The following is a 24,498-nucleotide window of genomic DNA, read 5'->3' on the forward strand; positions in this document are numbered from 1 at the left end:
GATCGTGTTTTCTACACTAAAATACGATTTTCTCGAATACTGGAGGGACGTGAGAAAATAATCCCACGCCCCAATGGTGATGGAGGGAATACATGGGTCTATGTGCCTCCTGGCGTCGGGCAAATTGTCACCTGCTCTCTCTCTCTCTCTCTCTCTCTCTCTCTCTCTCTCTCTCTCTCTCTCTCTCTCTGTATATATGTATATATATGTATATATATGTATATATTATATAAAAGTGCACAATATCAGAAAACAATGCACCACGCGTCTTGTTGAACTGTGTTTGGTAAGCACGACCCTATTTATTGCATCAGTCACATAATTTAGTTCAATAAAGCTGAATCGATTTAAAAGTTAAGCTATGACCCACTAAAAAAAAAATTATTACAAGCGAATATTGTGTACAGTAGCAGAGAGCAATGCAAATTGTTGATCTACAACGAGAGATTGGTCAAATTGTGTGAAAGCTGATTTATGTGAAATCTCCAAATTGTCCAAGACTGCATGGGTGTCTTTAGTTGATGTAATCTGTCGTTTCTGTTCTATTCTGTAACCACAAGCCAGAGTCTGTCGTTTCGTGATCAAACGTGCTGATCTCAGCAACTGAAATCGAGAAAGGGAAAAAAAGGAAACGAGAAAGTCAGATTTTTTATTCAGCGACGTTATACCTCTTCATGTGAAGAGATTTTACTGCAACCCAGAACAACGTTATTAAAGGTATACAGTCACCTGCAATCTAAATATGCGCATATATGGTCAAAGGGGCGTTCCTTAGTATTCAAAATCCCGATGTGGGGGCGCTGTTGTTAAAAAAAGCCACCCGCTAAAAATCTGTGATTGGTTAGATTTTCTCTTTCCATGGTAACTGTGGCACAATTGGAACAGGTGACAGTATACCTTTAAGGTAGAATGCGCCTCGGGTATATACGCATACACTTTCACCAACTCTAACAGTTTTACAATACTTTTTGGTCTACCACTTGTGGGGGGCACATTTTGAACTCATGGAGCAAAGAAAGTTACCTGCTTATTATTTTAAATATCGAAAATTCATATTTTCTTCATCGTCGTAAACTACGTGCCCCTTTGCGGCATTGCTTTGGTCAGCGGAGCGGAAATTCCAGCCTGGCTCGCGAGAATGATTTTCTTCTTCAGTTGGCGGCCAGTTTGAATTTCTACTATCGGTAAGTATTGGGTTATTTGTTTCTCTAGTACAAAATTATGCACGGTGACTCACTGACCTTTATTCTTGATTTCGAAGAAGAGTGGTTTTAACTTTTCTTAATAAAAGATGGAAAAAAAAATTGAAGTCTTCCAATTCCGAGGCACATTCTACCTTAAATTTACCGCAGTCCTTAACTCTGACTTGGCCAGTGGTGATGGCGGCAGTTACCAAAAATGTGCATTTTTATTCGACAACAGGGGAAAAATCATTGAAGAATTGAAATTTTGTCCCTAGAAATGCAACGTTCTAAAGTCTACACAAAGTATGGTAAAAAAACCTGGACAAATGACATAAACTCGCAGAGCACCAGAAACTAACGAGTAGACAAACGAAGCGAAAGGCAAGTACCGTGCGGAACGCTACAGGTGGGCGCTTGCAGTTTCTGAGTAACGCTTGCTTAGCTTCAAGTACTGGGATTTAAAAAAAGCAAAACAACAAACAACCCTTCCATCGACAACAAAACAAAGCAAAGCAAAATAAAACAAACTAACGCAAAAACTTGCCTGTCCGGAACAACCCAGGCGTTCACAAACGCTTGAATGGTAGCCATTTTATTGCCGTCCCTATCAACATAATCGTCTCCTCTTATGCCATCACCGTTGCCAAGGAGACCACAAACGTTTCCGGCGAGTTGAGGGCTGATTTTGACATCGACATAGCGGTCTCCGTCCCAGCTGACGATGATATCGGGAAATATGGACACCGATAGGCTACTTTCGGAAGTGGTTATGTTCACGATTTGACCGTCTGGTACCATCAGTACCAGTGGAAGTGACACCGGGGAAACATATCCCTCGTTCACCTGTGAGGATCAAGAAAATTTTAAGAACTGTCGTTTTGTTGAACTTGCAGCGTGAAGGGTTTTGAATGTTACTAAATCGCATCGACCAACCATGGCGAGAGCGAACTGATTGCATCACATTGCAAAGCAAACGATAACAAACACTAAATTCAAAACGTAAGCCCCAATTTCACACCAAACTATTCGATAATTGAAACAATAGTGCGAATGCATGTGTATATTCGGTCGCTCTCACTGCAGTTGAGTAGGAGCTCTTTAGATGTTGTCTTTCACAGAACACGATTTGTTCAAGCATGCATCATTAGTCTTTTTGATATGTTCAAATGAATAGTGTATAAATGATGTCTACAAATAACTGAGCGAAGACAAACGTACGACTCTCCCTCCACCGCCATATCTTTTTTCCCTTACCAGTAAAATCAGATCTTGATGTAACTCAATGTTGTAAGAACTGACATTGACATAAACCGCTCCGATTCTAGAGACGTGCTGGTCTTTGAAAGTTCCGGCGACATTCTTAATGAGCACGACGAAATTGGGCTGTTCGTTGACGCAGTCCATAACCAGAGTGTAGGCGCAGTTGCCCTGGAAGCTGTATTTTTTATTATCGAATGTGTCGAAGTGTGGGTCACCTCTTCCAGAACCATCTGAAACGAAAGGAGTTAAAATAATCAACCTTTATATTACCTTGCTTTGCGGAGAAAATGCTATTTCGCACTTTTCATTAAAGGAAAAGTTTACTAAAACTGCTTGCCGTTTCTATCTTTTAAAGAATGTTCCATGCAACAGATTTCTGGCAAAAACACACAAACTATATGAGGCATTTCTTTGGAAACACTCTTTTTCCTATTAGTAACGTTGATGTGTTTCGCTATTTTTACCTTATTGAAGCGCCATCTATTGGCCCTTCATTGTACATGCTATTATTTGATGACGTAGAAACTTCGTTATTGTATAACTAAGTTAGAGGGTCTTGCTTGCTTGTCAATTATGGAAATTCTCTTCAATATATTTTTACAAGTTTATAATATTGCTGTTGACGTCATAAATTCATACATTTCCTTCAAACATTGAGTTTCTCAGTTCATTTTCCCTCTGAGCTTTACCAGGCGTAAGTCTCATTAAAATTAATCATTAGTGCCCTGATTGTGAAGTATCGTTTCCTCTGGTACTCGCACAACCATGCAGCAATTTCCAGTGGCCAACTTGTCGATGTTGCATGTGAAATGTCGCCCTAAAATTGAGCTTGCCCAATAATAACGGCATACATGAGCTGCTATTTTTTGTAGTTTGTTGACGTCGAAATATCATCAAATTTTCTCAGATATTCGTGATACCCTAAAAGTGGACGTACCTCAAGGCTACATATCAATGTTGTCAGAGTATATAAAGCTCAAATATTGCTATTTAAACAAGGTTAGGTTACTGTAGGATGACATTTTGTAAATCCGCGAATTCTAACAATTAGCAACGTGGCCTTTAAACTTAAGGTATACTGTCACATTTTCCAATTTTGCCACAGTTACCAAGGAAAGAGAAAATCTAACCAATCACAGATTTTAAGCGGGTGGCCGTTTTTTAAAAACAGCGCCCTCACATGGGCATTTTGAATACCAAGGAACGCCCTTTGACCATATATGGACATATTTAGATTACAGGTGACTGTACACCTTTATTGTCACTGACTAAGTTATCCCTTGTTTGGCGACTCATTATCTTTTTAACCATGTAATTGTTACATGTTTCTTTATCTCCGACACATTTGCATAATTATTTGCATAATTTTATTCCTACCTTACTGTAAAGACACTGACTGGAGCACTCTCAAGTTCTTTATTCTTGTTTTCGAGTCACGTTATTCAGGAAATGTGTCAGTTGAGACTGAAAATGAGGGGATGGTAACGTTTGAAAAAGTGCGAAGCCCTTACCTCTTGTCGGACCGACTGACGGCAGTGCTGTGGCGTCCTCAGGGGCTGGATGAAATAAAAAATAAATACACAGTGAATGGGAATTACTGAAAGCCACTTTACTGCTTACAGAAATGGCCGATTAATTGTGGCAAAAATATAAAATGTTCATGTCAGTTTATAGAAACGATATTCGGATGATAAATAGGCATTGACAGAGACAGTGACGTGATTTAAGTGTCTGTGTCATTTGTAATGGAGGCTACTGGCCTGCCTTTGGTGCATGGCAACGATAACCATTATTTTTTAGCTTAAAAAGGAAACCATATTTTACTGTTGTTACTTCGTGGACGGTATGGTTCATGTCACTCTATCGAATATCATAAACGTGTAATTGAGCTATTCAGAATTAAAGATATACTGTCACCTGTTCCAATTTTGCCACAGTTACCATGGAAAGAGAAAATCTAACCAATAACAGACTTTAAGCGGGTGGCCGCTTTTTAAAAACAGCGCCCTCACATAGGCATTTTGAATACAGGGAACGCCCCTTTGACCATATATGGCCATACCTAGATTACAGATGACTGTATACCTCTAACGATTATCATGCGGATTCTATCTTGAACTTTTAGGGACCGAAATTTTAGCCCCGATGCATTTCACCAGAACGAGAGCCTAGCTCATGGGTAATTTACTCTCGTTAGATATTACAGTAGATTGGGGTAGGCGTCCAGCTTTGTACGATGAAAGGAGTAAGATTGTTGAATGGCCAGCAAAGTTCATCAGTACCTAAGCAACACAACCTGTCACCAAGGGAGCCGGTTGCACACTGGCAGTTGTCAGGTGCCTGGTGCTCGGGGCTGTCGCAGCCATAGTAGGTACAGTCTCCCCCGCATTCCCCATCGCATACCTGTATATCCGGGTCAGCTGTGAAAAGATATGATCCAAACGAACGGTCAAATCGGCGTGTAATCGTGAGGGAGTGAGGACATCTGTTCTGTTCAGACAAGGTAAACAGGGTGACAAACAGAACCAGATGAGGACTGGCATCGATTCATCGGTCGTATTTCCTTTCTTTGTCCAGTAACCTTGCCAATACTTTCCTATATGTTCTTACTAGTGATCCATGTTGTAGAACAGCGTGAATTTCGGACACTATAAAAAAATTGTTCTCTCTTTTCCAAAGCGGAAAGCGCCCCCACAGGTGAAAAACAACCTGAACAAGCTACCACAGTCTTAAATAGGTCTTACAGGTGGACGGCATGAAGAGACAATCAACGCAGGAATTAAAAGGGAAAAATCGTAAGAAAGATCAGCAGCTTTCCCAAATTACTTTTACACCTTTATGAACATGATAAAATGACCATTTTCAATCGCATCTTAAGCTTTTTCACACAAAAAAAATGGTGCAGATTTTTATGTGTTTACACGTTCTCCACTGCGAAAAGAAACCCTGTTCGAATTCCGCAGCGTCTGATGTTACTTATGATGTCAAACTAGTGTTTCATATTACCTATATATTATTTCTTCAAGACACCTTAAAGACTTTGAATTCAGGTGTGATGATACAGCGAGACGTTTCTCGGTATCAAAAGCTCCAAAGTGACGATTAGATTTTTAACTTACGGGCGCAACATTTGTGTTCCTGTCCACCGATTACTGGGCAGAAGCAGGGCCCTTCAGGTTGCATTTCGCCGAACAGGCATTCTACTCGACACTCACCGCCACAGCTGGATAAACAGTCCGGGACACTTGGAAGTCCTTGAGAGAGAGAGAGAGAGAGAGAGAGAGAGAGAGAGAGAGAGAGAGAGAGAGAGAGAGAGAGAGAGAGAGAGAGACTATGGTATTGTATTGTCGTAATATTTTCTACCTGATCTGTTAAAAAATTTACAAAACAGCTTCTGATATTGGAGGCTAAAGTACTGGCGATTTGATCGTGGTTCAAATTATTCTATCGCAAGCCATAACGATGCATGCATCTAATGCTAAAACAGACTGCATGACACGATCGGAAACTGTTACAATGGGGTATGTGTTAGGCGCTACAAGACGGCGTGCGTGTTCGTGTACAGCTTGGAAAGAAGTGAATTTGGTGGGATCTTTAAAACTTTTGATCCCTTTTTGACTGTGAAGTGATCCCGGTATGCTGACATCTAACGGTCAATTTTCCATGTAAACGTATCTGTTTTATGAAAGATGCAGTTCTGAGCGTCGTTCGAGCGTGAAAGGACAATAACCTATCATCAAAATGCCAGCAAACAGGGTGGAAAAAGAAATGTCAGAGCATGCAAATGAGAGAATGTGACCTAAAAGCACGGAAAAAGATAAGAACCAGACACAAAACGAGAAAGAGAATAAACACAAATGAGAAAGAAAAGTTAACAAGTCATTGACAATGACATAGTCCCCGCTTGTAATTGAGAATTTGTCACTGGAAGTGACTAAAAATTGAAGTCGATATGATGCGCATGAAACAAGGAATGCGGGTACCAAAGCCCTGTCTGTGACTGATGCCCTTATTGGATTGGATTGTAAACAAGTAGTGGCATAGGGTTATGTCCTTCTACCAAGTTTGACAAAATTAGGTCTATCATGCCCTGGCTTTTACATGTTAAAATTCAAATTATATGCAAGAAACTGGTCCAGGCATGTCTGAGTAATGGCTCTTGACATAAAAAAGTCAGAACGCCAGATGTGAACCAAAATGTCCTCATGTTCAGTAAAGAAGAGACTTCCTATAAATAGCTATTGATACTGCTAAAATTAAAACGCCTTTCTTGACTGGTAAATCTTTGTATGATCAACATCTGCAGCAAGTGTCATAAGATTTAGTGCAGTCATTCAGAATATAGATCTCTCATTACAAACATTGTTTCCCTATTCAGCCAATCTGGGGTGCCACCCTAATCACAAAAGGTCATTAAATAAGTCAATAAATAATTTATCAACAGGATGTCACTATTCAGTTTTACACTACTGGAAGATCAGTATCTGAACCTTGTCTCATAAAATATGATGCAGGATTTCTGGACGTATCACATTAATAAGGAAAAGTCATTAAATATGCAAATAAGAAATTAATTAACATGATACTGAGAAATGTCCTTATACACAATTAAAGCAAGATGAGCTCAACATCTATACAAATCATAGCTGAAGATGTATTTCTTGACGTATCAGCCCTATTATGAAAATTCATTAAATATGTAATTAATTGACATGATATGATTAATGTCTTTGCATGCTACTACAACACTTTGAAATCAACATCTGTACCGAGTTTTATCAAATTTGGTGCAATATTTTGATCAATGCACACTAATAAGGAGAGTTCATTAAATATGCAGATTAGCAATAATTAACATGATACTGATGAATGTCCTGATTCACAGTTAAAGCAAGATGAGCTCTACATCTATTCCAAGTTTAAACAAATCTGAAGTATTTCTTGACGTATCAGCCTAATTATGAAAATTCATTAAATATGCAAATATGCAATTAATTGACATGATATGATTAATGTCTTTGCATGCTACTACAACACTTTGAGATCAACATCTGTACCGAGTTTCATCAAATTTGGTGCAATATTTCTGGACATAGCACACTAATTAGGAAAGTTCATTAAATATGCAAATTAGCTATTAATTGACAAGATAATGCTGAATGTCTTTGTTCGCTATTACAACACTTTGAGATCATCATCTATACCAAGTTTCATTAAATTTGCTGTCGTATTTCTAGACATATTTCCTCAATTGCAAAAATTCATAAAATATGCAAATTAGCAATTAAATGACATTATCCTGCTAACTGTCTTTGCATACTGTTACAGCTCTGGTATATCAGCATCTGTACTATGTTTCATCAAATTTGAGAGGGTATTTCTTGACTAAGCACCCTAATTACAAAATTTCATCAAATATGCAAATAAGTTATTAATTGACACGATCTTGCCAAATGCCTTCGCACAAAGTTACAGCTCTGGTATGTATACATCTGTAAGAAGTTTCATTAAATTTGAGTCACTATTTATCGAAATATTAGTGGCATTATGAAAATTCATAATTTATGCAAATTAGCAATTAATGAACACTATACTGACAAATGTCTATATGTGCTATTAGAGCTATGTGTGGCCATTATGTGTACAAAGTTTCGTCAAACTTTGTGCAATCTTTTAAGAAACAGGGCTCATTTTCAAAAAATCACTAATTATGCAAATTAGCACCAATTATGTGTGCCACACCCAAAACAATGGACGTGCATATGTATGCCATAGTGTATTATCCTTGTACCAAGTTTGAAAGGAATTGGCTCAGACATGTCCGAGATATCTGCGTGGACGGACGGACGGACGGACGGAACCCAAACCATAAGTCCCCTTGGACTTCGTCCGGGGGACTAAAAAGCCTCGTGTAGGTATTAAGCACGCCAGAAAAACGATGGTCTGAAGGAGACAATACAGTAAAAGTGCTTCCCGAGGGTTTGCCATCATGACTGCCCTTGGAGATTACATAAGGTATCAAAACGAGTACGAACATACGCTCGAATTTTTGTTCAAAATAATTTTGTTTTATTTACTTACGCATGCAACATTTTCGTCCGAGACCACAGGTGCATCCTGACGGGGCTTCCATCTCAGCACGTCTACAACTGTCTCGGCATATGCCGGAGCAGTCTCCACAGGGAACAGCGGTTGGATCGTCTGCCGGTCGATCAAATGAGTGCGTTTATGAACAGAGATAATCTGTAAACTGTTCTTGAAAACAGGTGTTCTGAAACAATTTCTTGATTGGTTGGTGGATGAGTGGGCGGACGTGATTTGTGTGAGTGCGGGAAAAAGCGGGAAAGTTTTCAAATAATACAGGGAAAGCAGCTGCATATAATTTAAAATTCCCCTCCAAAGTTTCTTGTTCAGAGTACATTAGGGTAAAACTTTACGTGAGGCACCAGTGAGAATAATTTTTGGACATTGTTCGTTGGTAGGACCTTGTTTGACCTCAGATATGCTACAAGCAGCCATTCGATACGCGTGACGCTACGCTTACTCCCATGAATCGTGTGTCGTATCTCTCGATACAAATGACCAAAGTGCCACTTTGTCTTTATTTTATTAACTTATTTGTTTTTTCCATGCGAAAAATAAGTAAGTTTTCTTCATATATTTGACTTTCCGTTGGAGTTTTAAAAATATGGACGGGGACATCAAAACATTTTTCGCTACATGATGTAAATGCAACTTTACCTATACAGCACTTGGATTGGCCCCCACATTTACAGGCGGATGGGGCCTCCATTTCGAGGGCTGGACAGTAAAGGTAGCGGCAGATACCATTACATTCGTTAACACAGTCCCTCGCTGACTCGTCATCTGAATGTGAATGAGAGAGAGAGAGAGAGAGAGAGAGAGAGAGAGAGAGAGAGAGAGAGAGAGAGAGAGAGAGAGAGAGAGAGAGAGAGAGATTTGACATTACAGAGCTCTCCGCCATAATTCTTACAAAGAACTAAATAGCAACAATTCCGTTTGCATATGCAAATACAACTTAATAGCAAACAATTTCGTTTATGTATACAAATCTATGCGAATCGTTCTTTCTTTCTGTCTGTCTTTCTTTCCTTCTGTCTGTCTGTCTGTCTGTCTGTCTGTCTGTCTGTCTGTCTGTCTGTCTGTCTGTCTGTATGTATGTATGTATGTATGTATGTATGTATGTATGTATGTATGTATGTATGCATGCATGCATGCATGCATGCAGGCATGCAGGCAGGCAGGCAGGCAGGCAGGCAGGCAGGCAGGCAGGCAGGCAGGCAGGCAGGTATGTATGTATGTATGTATGTATGTATGTATGTATGTATGTATGTATGTATGTATGTATGTATGTATGTATGCTTTATGTGTCATGTATCTAATTAATTTTTGGTTTAAAAGTTCGTCTAGTGATGTTCTGCTTTTTTTGGAATCTTCAAATCGATGTGATGTATGGAGGATATCCATCCTGATGCTTGTTCCTTTACTTGGAAACGTTTGAACCCCTCTCTTGTTCAGAGCAGAATTGATTGTTTTTGACCTCAAATTCTCTACTGAACAGTATTAGTGAAACAAGTATTATTCCTTGTGTTTTGTCAGACCACTGTGCAATTTTATTGACAGTGAGATTCGAATGAACTGCAAGAGGTCCTTCCTATTGAAAATTTAACACAAGTTTACTGTATAATGTAAGATATAGTGATTTAATTTATAATTCTTTTCCAGATTGGGTTTCTGAGGGCTCTTCTTTATGTGATCCCTCTATCTAATCTTAGGTATTGGATTAAGTATAAGATAAAGCAAGTTACAATCCAGTATATAAAAGAAAAAAGTAGGAATCGCAAAAATAAGATTTTAGAGCTGGAAATGATTCATAATTTGGAGAATAATTTTGCAACGATGCCCTTCCCCAGATGTTATTTACCAGTTTGAGAAGTGTAAGCAAGAGCTTCAATCAGTATATGATTATGTTACCGAAGGTGCTATCATTCGGTCTAGAGCAAACTGGACAGAGTATGGGAGAAAAATTCAAAGTATTTTTTCCTCTTAGAAAAAAGCTGATGCGGCAAGGTCATATATATATTTTTTATTAAAAGCAGATGGGAATATGGTTTCCTCATCAATAGGTATTAGTTCAGAGATTAAGTCCTTTTACCACGTCGCTTTATTCTTCTTCTCTCGAAAGTATACAAGTAGATGATCATTTGCAATACGTACACGGTAGTTTCTTCGATAATCCAAATATCCCGAAATTGGATGGTGAAAAGGCAGGTCTCTGTGAAGGTTTGATTACTATGAATGAAGCTTATGCATATGAAGCTGTTAAGTCTTTCCCATCAAATAAGACACCAGGAAATGGGTTGCCAGTTGATTTTTATAAGCATTTTTGGCCCCTTATTAGTGACCAAGTTCTTAATTCATTAAATTACGCCTGGCAGTCCGGTTCCACCTTTATTCAATGGATAAAATCCTTATACTGTAATATTTCAAGATGTGTAATGAATAATGGCATTAGTACTGGATAGTTTAATCTTTCTAGAGGGGTTAGACAAGGTGATCCAATCTCACCTTTGTTATTTATCATTGCATTGGAAGTTTTACTTGTTCTATGAGAACAAATCAGGATATAAAAGGAATAATGTGTGATGAGATTGAGTTGAAAAATGCCTCGCACTCCGACGATTTAACATGTTTTATAAAAGATATCTTGTCTGTGGAGCATTTTATTTGGGGTTTTAAAACATTTTCAAATGATTTCCGGTCTAACAGTAAATAAGAATAAATAAGAGGTTATGTGGCTTGGAAGGCTTAAAGGTATACTGCCACCTGTTCCAATTTTGCCACAGTTTCCATGGAAAGAGAAAATCTAACCAACCACAGATTTTAAAGGGTGGCCGCTTTTTAAAAACAGTGTCCTCACATGGCATTTTGAATACCAAGGAATGCCCCTTTGACCATATATGGGAATATTAAGATAAAGGTGACTGCATGCCTTTAAGAATATACATCTAAACCATTAGGGTTGAAATGGCCGATGGTTCGATTAAGATCGTTTGTATTTATATTTCATATGATAAAAGACTGTTGCACGTTTGAATATGGCTAGGCAGATTCAGAGCTTAAATAATTCTCTTAATTTTTGGAAGATGAGAGACCTTTCACTTTAAGGTAAAGTACTGATCATTAAAGCCTTAGGTATTTCACGTGTTTTTGTATTGTTCTTAATCTGTCTGAGCCACATACTGATCATTTAAAGCAGGTTAATGAGTTACTTTTCTCCTTTTTGTGGAATGGCCCAGATAAGGTAGCACGCAATACTGTTATTGGAACTATTAAAGATGGTGGAATAGGTATGTCAGACATTTATGCTATTCATAAGGCACAAAAAATCAATTGGCTCCGTCGATTCTGTGATGATGATGTGTCCCACTTATTGAAATCGTTTTTGTCAAATAAAATTAAAGGTTATTGGGGGTATTCAGTTTCTTTTGAAATGTAATTTTGATATTAAATTTTTGCCTATTAACTTGTCAGAATTTGAGCGAAGCATGCTTCAAACTTGGAGAGAGATTACTTTAGCCTCTAATTCCAAAAAGAATTTTATCAATCAGTTTGTCTGGAACAATGGTCAGATTCTCATTGAAGGTAAAAGTGTTTTTATAAAGAATTTTATGAAGCTGGTTTTGTTTATGTCAGAGATTTATTCGACAGATTTGGTAAAGTCCTGGATTGGAATTCTGTAAAAAATAGTATTCCACAGTGTAATTTTGATGAAATGGTGTTGTATAATTTATTCTATTCCAAGGTAATGGAAAGTTAATGTAGATTTTTCTGATGTCATACAACTTGATACTGAAGGGGACACAATCTGCATTACCTTCTCAGGAGTCTCTCATAGTATAAAGGATTTTAAAACAAAACTGTTAACGCAGGTTTTGGTTTCAAAGTACTTTATTCGGCCGAAAGCACAATATTACTTTGGTCATGTTCTTCAAGCCAGACATGAAAATTGGGATTACATCTACAATCTTCCTTTTACATGTAAGCTTACTTTAGATTGTAAATTGAGGAGTTTTCAATGGAAATTGACACATAATGTTCTTATGACTAATAGTCGTTTGACAAAGATGATTCCTTCGAAATTTCCATCTGCTGCATGTACATTTTGTGGAAAGGAAGATGAAACAACATTGCATTTGTTTTATAACTGTGAAATCATTTCAAACTTTTGGCAAACTTTTCTTGATGAGTGGGGTGTTTATTTTCATCTTGATGCCATGCTCACTTTGGAACAGATACTTTTTGGAGATAGCTCCCTAACCGAATTATTGAATGTTATGTTGCTTGTTGCTAAACATTTCATCTATATTTGCAGATGTCAAACAAAAAACCTAGTATTGTACAATTAAAACTTTTATGTGTGATATTCACAAGACAGAAAGGTATATAGCTACACGCTCTGGTAAATTAGATAAACATGTTAAAAAATGGGGAGATATTTTAGAGCTGTCATGAAAGCTTCCAAGTAGTCAGAATATAACTGCCGTTTTTGGTAGTCTTTTTGTGTAATTATTCCTATGTGTATATTTCATCGGGGCAACTTGTATGTGGAAGTTTAAATCGAAGTTATGACTGCAATAAAAAAATAAATAAATGAAAAAAGTTCAGCTTAAATATCAACGCATTTTGTATCATTAGATTAAAGAATTAAGCGGATGAAAAAACAAGACTGTTTTGAGAGTAGTATTGAGCGGATGAAAAAACATTTTGAAAACAATGTTTAAACCAAAACATGGCTCGCAGAAGGCATTTTTTCGTTACGACAAAGAGGCTCTTTAAACCACTGTAATACACTCATTAAAGTCATTGAGTTCAAATCTACATCAAGAGTCATGAGGAGAATGTTTCAAGGTGAAAACAGGAAAGATTAGGAGATGGGGGGGTTATTCCAAAAGAAGGAAATTTAGGGTGATTTGGCGGTCAACTTACCCACGCAACATCTCCTTCCTCCTGGACATTGGCAATACCCAGCTGCCGTCCTTTCAGTCGGTTCACATTGCGTGCGACACTGGCCGCTACAGAGGTGACAAGTGTCTAAAATAAAATGACAAAATATTTACATTCATCGACTGAGATTACAATGCCACACTCTAATGTAAAAAAAATGTCTCTACAGGACGGGTCATCACTTTTTTGTTCTCGTTCTACTGAATCAATAAGCCGTCATGAAGATTACAGCTGTAACGTTTGATAATATTTTCATTTATTTTCTTCTCTTTCGAAAGGAAATTTTCGTCGAAACACAGAGCACGATCTTGCCAACACAATGAAGAGTGATAGTATAAAATTTTACTCGTAGTAAATGGGTTCCAATCGGGACGTCTACACTCAAATTTAGTCGTCACAATAACACTGGACTTTAAGGTAGTACGCTACCATTCTATATAGGAGAGCGCCCTCTTTTGTCCAGGAGCTGTACATGTTCCTTTTAGACTACCTAACCTGGTGAGCGTGAATAACAGGACAAAATGGCAAAAAATCATGCTAGTGAGCTTATAATATTTCTGTCAGAAGTTTTTATGAATCAAAACAACCGAAATTATATTTTTGCACTGAAAAATCGACAGTTATTTTTATTTTGAAAGATCAGTAGAGAATAATTATCAATTGTAGCTCTGACATAATATCAGTAAGCTAGAGGGTCGAATCTCAGGTCTAACAAAATTCACCTTTTTTCGTCATTTTTTGCTGTTTAGTAAGAAAATTTGCGAGGTGACCCCAACTTTTTTTGCTTCTAAATCACAGAACACTGTCTGTTTGATAGATATTGCAGTACTTTTTAACATTTTGAAAATTATTTTGTGCATTTATGTGAAGTTTATATTTTCAAAAAAGACTAATTTTACAGTTAAATGATAAATTTAGGGTCTAATATTTGATTTTTAAGACAAGACATCACAAATTTTAGGTGATTGTGCTAATTCAGCTGTCCTGGCAATGCAAAAATGTGGTATGCACAGTGGGATCTGTTAATCGTTTGCGATAAAATAAAGATTCTACTGGTAAGTGCAAATTTCGCAAAATGGGAGATTTAGTGGTTTTCTGTCAATTTTGGCATGTGTTTTTTCAAAAATTTTGCATGGGCACCCCATATTTTTTTCATATCTTTGCAATGTACTCATAAAGATTATTTCAGAAAAGTCAACTTCAAGAATGTCCCAAAATTTTTTGGAATGGTAGCGTACCTCCTTAAGAAGTGTAGGATGTGTTGACAAAGTTATCACTGGAAGGTTCAACATGATATTCGGAGTAGAATGAAAAAAACATTTTTACAAACGTACAGAGCTAGAGTTCTGGAAAATCCCTTAAAAGTTATAGCTAATGGATTAAGTTCCGCCACATGAAATGCTGAGCCGTTTGTTATAAGAACTAGGTGAGTTCTAACCCTTTCATACTCTCATACTATTTCTCGTCATAGACTGATTTGTTTCTTATGATAATAGATTAGTATAATCTTCCTGATAGCACCGAAAGTCGGAAGCTTTCATATTCTTAAACTGCTGTAATAATTGTGATCCAGAGATAGGAACTTCGTCGCTTCTTACGATTATAATCTCATACAAAATAAATATGAACCTGGCTCCGTATGAAAAGAATATTTGACCAAAGAGAGGGAGCTATGTTTAAGTCACAATTTTTTATTCGAATTACTCATTGAACCGGTAGTGAGGCAGAGTTTGTAATATTTCATCACTTTTTCATTTTATAACATTATTCTCCTTTTTTGTTTACTTTTAGGAAACTATTCGCATTAGTTTATTCCGTTACGGTTGTGCTCACTCACTCACTCATTGCTCGGAACACTCACACGCACATTACCGCACACAAGCATTCACACGAACACCGCCTGAGATATATACACCCGTGGCCACTTAGTTTGATCAAGCATGTCGGTGAAGCAGAAATTCTGTCTGCAGAAGGGTGATAAAACGGTTACTTTACCCTGTATCAGTGGTGATAATGATCCTACTATCAGTACCCATGGACACGCCGATTAGCCTGAAATTACGGAGTGATTATAAAATACACTGTATACAAATGATGTTGACCACAGCATTTGCCCTATCAGTATTTAGTTTCAGGTAAAACTCATGTGTTTCAAATGCAGTCAGTGTTACAGAACATACACATTTTGTGCCGATTTCAATATTGCAGTAAATGAATACCAACGATACTCATAGCGTGTATCGCAAGTGTCGTGTTCAGACTTTGTTCAGACGCGGGAATTGAGAAAATGCCACTTTGAAAATGTTAGCAATTAAATTACAGACATCGCCCGTCTTGACTGCAAAACTTTCGAAATAAACATTCACTTGCACTAAGCCATGTTTCTTTCCTACAAACCGTGAATAAACTTACTCTAATTTCACTTGGTACGGAAAGGTAAGAGTAAAGTACCGTTTTACATGTACATGTATTCACATGTGTGAACCATGAACGACACTTTTCTCATCCCGGTTGAAGGGAACCTGTCCTGATACATGTATATCTCTTCCAAACTTTTCTGGCTCCCTCTACGCTTATCTTAAAACGGTCGCTCGCTTGTTTTTTGTAGCTCCTCGTGGTACCTCGCTAGATGCCAAATTGCCACCACAATGTCTTATATTTTGAACAATCAAGCTGCCCAGGTCCTTACTGAAGGACTTTCCGTATGATATTCGCGACCGTTGTCATTGATGTTCATTGTCAGAGTGCAGACTTACAGCGTGTCTACAGTGCAGTGTTGTGATCGATTTGAATTGGGCAGGCGAGACATTTTAGTAGAACGTTATCTCAATCCTAACAGTGGGGTGCCGATAGTGAACCTTACATTTATTACACCGACCACCACTTTGTTTCGTTTATACAAACAGAATTTCTGCTTGCACCAGAAGGCTTAATCAACACTAAAGTGGCCACGGGTGTATGAGGTTACTTACTAACTTGTCGGTCATAGACCTCGACCTGCGATTTGTCCGCCTCGTCATCCTAAAATATTAAGAAAATGGAAATAAAAAATTAAGGGGGTAACACTAAACAAAACAAACAAAACCATACAAAATAGACTTGTCACCGTGGAAGTTCAGAACCTCAAGATTTACTATAGTATATCACTGACTTTGTCAGCTAAAACTATGAGACTAGCGTGCAAACAAATGTAGATTCGGCCATTTTGGCCACAGAGTAAAAACGCGCTGTTTCTCAAATTTTCTTTCCTGGCAAGACAATAGAGACGGCTGTTTATTTCATTATTTTTTGCTCTTATTTACTAACTGATAATTTCCCTGATTTTTCTTGTTTTGTTTTTTGTTGTGGTTGTTCATTGTTGATGTTCTTTAGAGGCTAGTTTCTGCAAACATATGTCATGCGATAATGATACACCCTGAATAAGTGTCTCCAGCAAATTCATCTCGGCCGATTTTGTGGCCAAAAATAAATGAACAACTTAAGGTAGAACGCGCCTCGGGGACAGATATTCAGACTCTCAAACTTTCACCATTCGTTTCTGGCCTACCACTTGTTGGGCTTATTTTGAAGCTCTTGGTAAAAGAAAAATTTTCACCGTCCTAGTTTTCCGAAAATCGAAAATTTTATTTTTTCCCATAAAGTTAACACACTGTGATTGCGGCCATTTTGAATTTCAAATATCGGTAAATCTTGGGTAATTTGTTTCTCTAGTACCAAAATTTGCACAATGGCTCCAGATTTTTATTCTTGATTTTTGAAAGAGTATAGTTGAAAGATTTATTGAGGAAAGTTTTTACTGAAAGTTTAAGTCTTTAACTTTTGAGGCGCTTACTACCTTAACTAAAAACAACGAATGAATAAATAGAAATAAAAACTGCGATTTCGACGAACAACACTTATTATTCCCGGCCTCAAAATATCATGCAATATGATTAAATTGTTGATATATTCGTGTGACGTCGGTGACGTCATGTACAGTTGTGTGAGTTAGCCCTCAGTAGCATTACGCAGTCTGATTGAAATAAGGTGCAGAGATGCCCTGTACACTAGCGCAGCAAAAAAAAGCACCAAACAACAAAACAAAACAAAAACAAAACAAAATAACAAGCAAAAGATGAAACGTCGCCATCGCCATTTTTGTTCTTTCAGACCGTGTACGCCGTCATTTTTGGTGACTTACCTGATTCCGGTGCTTTCCACCGAATGCAGTGCTGCCCAGCACTGTGCACACAACAAACAACACCTTGATCCAAGGCATTTCAATTTGAGTTCCTGGAAAGGAATTCAAAGGTACTGGTTACCCCTGCTTGAATTTGGATAACACAGTATGTTGAGTTGTTGAGTCGTGTTGTCTCTTCGTCTGTTTGCGTACCTATCTGTTCATGATAATTTGACCAAAATGTGAGTGCATCTTTTTTCCCCGTAAACCCATCTCTTCCTCAGAGTATCAGACTCTGAATATATAATGAATTCTGCCATGTCTGCCTGTATTGTCGTCTACCTGTCTGTCTGTCTGTCTGTCTGTCTGTCTGAGTATGCACGTCTACCGGCACATGTAGTGTGTCGTTCTAATTTGTCAGCAGTCTTGCTTTAAATGAGCACAAGCCATACACGGGAGATAATTTAAGGAAGAACGCACCTCGGGGACAGATATTTGGACTCTCGAACTTTTACAATACATTTTTGGTCCACCACTTGTGGGGGTCATTTTGAAGCTCACTCAAAATGAGCCCCCACAAGACCAAAAATGTATAATTGTAAAAGTTTGAGTGAAAATCAAAAATTGCATCCCCAATAGATTTAACACAGGGATGGGGGCCATTTTGAATATCACATGTCGGGAAATATTGGGCGATTTGTTTCTCTCGTACCAAATATTTTTAACGGTAACCCCTGATTTTTAACTTTGATTTCGAAAGGGTATGGTTTAAAGTTCCTGTACTGAAAGTTTGAGCAAAGTCTTTCAATTTCTGGTTCAAACTACCTTTACAAACGTGTGTACGACACAGATTGCAAGTTTTGAATTGGCTCTTGTGGACATGAATCTGTCGCCGTTGCGTCTGAACAGGGACATTCCATAGTGAATGATTAAAACTCATCCCTATCATCTCAGGCAATTTGTTTATCTCTGGGATAATATAGTCAGTAGCAACAGCGGCTCGTTATATCATTTACATTTGCTGTAGACAGGTTAAGCGGAGATAAAAATGTGTGTATATACTCAAATTTATACATCTTACCATCCGGTCATATTTTAAAAATTTCATAACAATTATGTCATTTCAAATCATCCATTTCGGTTTCATCTTTTGGAAAATATGTTGTGACTAAACGAATTTCCTCTAATTTAATTCGCAAAGTAACTTCAGGAGAGAAAATGGGTCGTAGACAGTCGGCAAATTTGCAGTGTTCAAAATCTTCATGACGAAAACATGCGCAGCGATCAGGCATATTTCATAAATTACGGATTAATTTGTTTGCCGTGTCAAACCTAAATAAAAGTCGCAATGAATAATACTTCCAGGGAATTAATTATTACCATTCAAATGAAAACAGCTTCTACATCATTTTTCGTCTGCAGGTATCATATGACGGTGCCCTTTGAATAAATTTTTACCGTAAGTGGCAATGGCTGTCATAATTTTTGTTGTATGAAACCAGTACATTTTCTACCTCTGTCATAAGTGCGTTGAAATACAAAGTATCATTATTACAAACACATCACATTGTGTGAAGTATGCAATGTTATCGTCGGAAATTGAAATCTAGTCCGGACTGAAAATCAGTTGTAAACAATGACCTTTGACATTACGCACAAACAGGCTGTGTTGACTGGCTCGACTGTACTCTTGATCCGTAATTTTGAGTAGCAAAATAAAAAAGGAAAATACACAGGAATTACACATAATGGAGCTTTAGTTGAAAGTTTTTTGTTAGATACACTAAACAGACACGGTGCAATTATATCTTAATTAAGAGGAAAGATGATTCCGTACCTCTGTCTATAACTAACGAATAGCTGACCAGCTATTACACAGTTTCTAAGAAGACAAACAATCAAAGACATCAAAACTATAACCTAAACTAATTAAAGCATTATTTGGTTTTACCCCTTTTCAATTTAAATCGTAATTCCAATGAGCTCTACAGTTTTTATAAGAAAGCTATGTGCATTTATTTGTGTCATGTCGGCTGATCGGCTGATTTCAAATTAATAGACGCGGAAGTAGCGCGTCGCTTTACTTTGAGTGCATCTGTACGCAGGGATTAATATTATTGCAATAGTACAATCGTTCAGCAGGGCAAGAGCGATAGCCCAGCGAATTGTCGAATCCTCCCGAGTTGTGGAGATCAGAATATGGGATCTACGGTGTGCAAACGCAGCGAATCCAGCACCGACCACTTGGCAAAAACAAACAAACAAACAAACAAACAAACAAACAAAAAACGTTTAAGCTACCAGCAAGCCAAAGTACTTGGTCGCTCGTGAGACCATTAGGCCTAGACTAACAAAATATTATCGCAACATTTAACCATGAGCTGTAAATTTGAAGTGGTATGTGATTAAATCGAGTGTTAGGTGCTTTATAGGGACACTCCTGACAAAAATGCAAACACCATTGGCAATTCGTTAATCTGGCGTTTGAACGGCAACTCATGGCGCCGGGCTAAAGTCAATCATTGCCAACTCATACACATCACACGATTGAATCTTCCAGTCTAAAGTTTGCCCTTCCAATCATGATTTTTTTCCGATCTAATTTTTCCTTGAGAAGAAAGATTGCTGGATCGACAACTTATTCTAATTTGCTGTGCTCGCTGAATGAGATTAATTATGAGTCTCAATCGAAGGATACAGACATATTGTTTCATCCTGGAAAAACAACTACACGCTTGTAAGAATATGGCAAGTAAGAAACGACTTTGTGCGCATGTCTTAGTCATATCATCCAAAGGCTGATTGTATATCCAAGCCGAATAATTGTGTGAGGAAAATGAGAAATCTTGCTTTTACAGTCTATCGAAATTTAATGTTTGATCATTTGAACTGTTGTCTATGCACCTTTTTTACTTAGGCTATTTCACTTGGCTATAGATAACTCAAAGTTTTTAATGATTGACAAATCCGTTTTTTCAACGGGGAGGTTTTTAGTTGAGCTGTGGTATGAGTGTTTGTCCATATGCGCTCTCTCTCTCTCTCTCTCTCTCTCTCTCTCTCTCTCTCTCTCTCTCTCTCTTCTCCTCTCTCTCTCTCTCTCTCTCTCTCTCTCTCTCTCTCTCTCTGATGTTCAACTGAATCGAGGCATTTAAAAATGTTGGTTTGGATGTGAGCCAGTTAAACGTCAGCAGCTGTGACTATTGAGAGCTGGAATAATCATAAAACTAACAGAAGGGCACTTATGAACTCAACTCATAATCTTTGCCATCAATCGTAAAATTGACAGAATTTGAGATTTTACTTATCCTTTCTACGTTTGCAGATTTGAGAAGACTTTACTTGTTTTAAAAATATAATAGAGTATACTTTAGAAAATGAGAAAATATGCCTTTGCCAAAATAAAAGCCTTATGTAGCTGTATAATCTGCTTACACGAACCCATTTGTCACCAGTCTGTGTAAATTTATTTCAAAACACCGCTTGAAAAGCTTCGCGGATGTAAAGCGGATGAGATTGCGGTGTATTCGTTGATTTCAAAAACCATAAAGAGGTCGGCTGAATTAAACCACAGTCTGCAGTGATGCCATTGTGCAATTGTAAATCTCCTGCTCTTTACGTTGAAATTTGAAAAGTGTCCAAAAAAGCAATTTTCCCATACAGCTTGGTAATGTTCGCTTCTGAACATCCTTTGATTTACATATTTCCGTGACTCGTCGGTCATCTGACAAGCTTTCAACGTTTTAAAATATATGTAGACACACACAAACATACTTTAAAATGTTTAAATATTATCGAACCAAATCTGTTATTCATATTGGCTTTCTGAAGCATCAGAACTTCATCATGGTAAATTAAATTACTTTACAAGCGAAATATTTTGCTTGCCTTTAAACAAAATAACAACTCATTAACTTTCACAGCGTTTCTGTCGATTTTGACTTTGAAATGCGTTGTAACCCTTCATCACAGTTCATTACTGTTACCAATAGAACATCGATAAATACACAAAATTGTATGTTTGTGGTTTAGAGTAATGCAGCATTCCGTATGATTTTGAAAGATTTCAACCACAAAACGGTCCGGGAGTGAGACCGGAAGCCAATTCTGTTTGTCTGTTTGATTTTTCTCTTCACTTTTCTGAAATTCGAAGGGCCGTAGCGGTGCACGGTTGATAACTTTTTAATCGAATTTGTTCAAGTAAACAAGACTCCGATACATTCTTCCCTATACAACCTAACTAAAATGTATTGAAATTCTAAAATTAGCGTAGTCTTGCAAAACATACGCTGTGTACACAGCTATGCTGATGTTGATAAATGAATTCTTATCCTGACAAAAATTCCGCACCGGTCAACAATACCGTTGCACATTGCACACACATAAACTATATTTACCAAAGAAGATCAAAAGTTATAGCTAATTGGTTTTCGATATAAGTTCAAAAATGTGAAGACATATAGTCAAAAACAATAAGGAGACAACTGAAACTCAAAAAAATTATCGTTGGAATGAATTAAACATTTCGAAATCCTGGTGTCTATTTCTTGTCACTGTCCTATTGTGTAGCTTTGTATCTTTTTTGTATGGATGTTTGCTTGTTTATGCCTATCACCACACGAAATGAAAAAAAAAATCGAAAGCAGAGAGAGAGAGAGAGAGAGAGAGAGAGAGAGAGAGAAGAGAGAGAGAGAGGAGAGAGAGAGAGAGAGAGAGAGAGAGAGAGAGAGAGAGAGAGAGAGGGGGGGAGGGAGAGGGAGCGCGCAGTAACGCGTGTTTTCTAACACATTGATCTGTTGACGACATAAATCACTGTCTACTAGCTATGTGAACTATGTTTTTACGAGCCTCTCTATCGGCGAAGGGATAAATACTATGGCACTTCCATCAAGATGAAAGTAAGGATGCGGTTGAAATGTCAAGTACTCTCACCTGGAGTCAATTCGACTTGAAGCGATAGTGATCTCAGTGGAGCGTCTCAGAGATGAAGTGGTCCCCGTTGGCTCCTCAAAACCACACTCAATGAATCGTAGCAACGGTTGCGTGACGCTTTTAAGAGAATCTTGGGAGTTGTCGCAAAAATCTGTCGAGGAAATGCAAACAGCGACCGACAGCACCTGGACAACGAATTATGCAAAAAAGAGTGTATCCATGGTATTTTTCGGTGTAGAGGTACGTTTGTGTGAATGGTCGACCAACTGGATTGTGGCTGTTGGAGAAAACAGGGGCGGAGCAATGCAAATTATGCAAAACCCCATTAAAAAAGTTCCTGGTTTGATCATACCTGACGATCAGTGGAAATTAATCATGTGACACTCACGAGTATTATAATTGGTTTATCCCGTCTCATCCCATCATCTGTGGCCATTGGGTGGAGATGATTAACTGTATACTGTAAGTTTCATGCTGTGAAATATGTGGTCAATATTTTGATAAAGTTACTTTATATTGTTTACTCTTTCTTATTTATTCGAGTTTGATGCGACTGTATTCTTTCCTCCACAGAAGGTGAAGACCCTTTTAGCCGTACTTCTTTGATCTGGCCCTAAACGGCGCGGTGAGAACCGGGCAGTTCGAGCTGCCGTGCCTAGACTGAATCCATGTTACGGGAATTTGCTCGGCTTGCAAACCCATCACGTCGAAAGCAATAATTTTTGACGTTGCGCTGTCCTCCCTGGATCCGTTTGTTCATTTATTTGATCCCTGTCAAGTGGGCCTAGAGTATATAACCAGCATGTGTCGGGCGTGCACAAACATCCCAACTAAATAGAATATTTCAGCATTACCAGGACAAACTTTGCAATTATTCTATAACACACTGTCAAAAGGGTAGGGCCCTTTTCTTTGACAAGCAAAGTCTACTTTTGGGATAAGCGATTGGGTGAATATTTCACAGAATTCCGCCGTGTCAACAATGTTTTCATAATGTACATATACAAATGCACGAAAATAAAATAAGCTGTAACAAATATATCGCTCTGTTAATTCTTTAATTTTTATCAGATGTGACTCTTGGTTATTCCCTTTTCCCGTTAGGTGGAGGGTCGGTATTAGACAGGTTTGGCTACACGTTTACGTGAACGTGAACGCGTAGAATTCACGTGCGAAAATCCGTTTGGCTACGCGTGACGTCTGGGTACTGAATTCCAGGGAAAAGAAAAAGACAACCAAACAAACAAACAAACAAACAAACAAAAACCCACCAAATAGAAAATCCTTTTTGCACCCGATCCGACTCCGGTGATTCACAGCTAAAAATTTCCATTTTCAGTTTTCATGATAGCGGTATTTATTTCAAAAGAATACCATAAATATATACTAAGAAGATTTTTTTGCATTATAGTAAATTATCCTCTCTAGGTTACGGCAGTTAGCATATTTGTGTAGCATTGAGAACGACAATAAATCTGTGTATTTACGGACAATAGAAATGTATATTTGTTTCCGTGTGCATCACCTGTAATTTCTTTCAAGGGGTAGATTATCAACAGCAAAGAGGTCGGTTTTGACAAGTCTAATTTTAATCAAATTTTCGTCTATTGAAATTATAGTGAACATGTCAAATTGTAGTAGTATTATACCTGCACATAGGTGCATAAATAAATCTTATCTGAGTAAGATAGAAAGAGACGAAATAATGGCGCGTTTTCTCCCGAATTGCTTCGTTATCGGTTAGTTACTACGTTATTGGTTTAACAGCGTCTCCCCAACGGACGATAACGATACGTCACATACACAAGCTGACATCGACGAGTTCAAATTTATTCGTTTTCAAACGTTTAGAAACCTTCCAATGTTTAACAATCACACCATTTTATGTGTTCGGTGCATTCAACATACTAAACTCCGATTTCAAAGAGATAACAACAA

General features: G+C 37.8%; 1 protein-coding gene across 1 annotated transcript; it reads right to left on the reverse strand.

The window, feature by feature from the left end:
• Positions 1–267: 267 nt before the first annotated feature.
• LOC139151109 (BMP-binding endothelial regulator protein-like) lies at positions 268–22,656 on the reverse strand. The gene is made up of 12 exons (XM_070723660.1): positions 22,561–22,656; positions 17,653–17,744; positions 16,445–16,493; positions 13,455–13,559; positions 9,186–9,311; positions 8,526–8,645; positions 5,564–5,698; positions 4,727–4,864; positions 3,956–4,000; positions 2,439–2,674; positions 1,729–2,027; positions 268–603 (listed from the first exon to the last, which is right to left on the reverse strand). Exons 2-12 carry the CDS (start codon positions 17,728–17,730, stop codon positions 597–599), a joined length of 1,338 nt encoding a protein of 445 aa, XP_070579761.1. The 5' UTR covers positions 17,731–17,744; positions 22,561–22,656; the 3' UTR covers positions 268–596.
• Positions 22,657–24,498: the final 1,842 nt, after the last annotated feature.

This window comes from Ptychodera flava, chromosome 15, assembly GCF_041260155.1.
Source record: "Ptychodera flava strain L36383 chromosome 15, AS_Pfla_20210202, whole genome shotgun sequence".
NCBI classification, from domain to species: domain Eukaryota; kingdom Metazoa; phylum Hemichordata; class Enteropneusta; family Ptychoderidae; genus Ptychodera; species Ptychodera flava.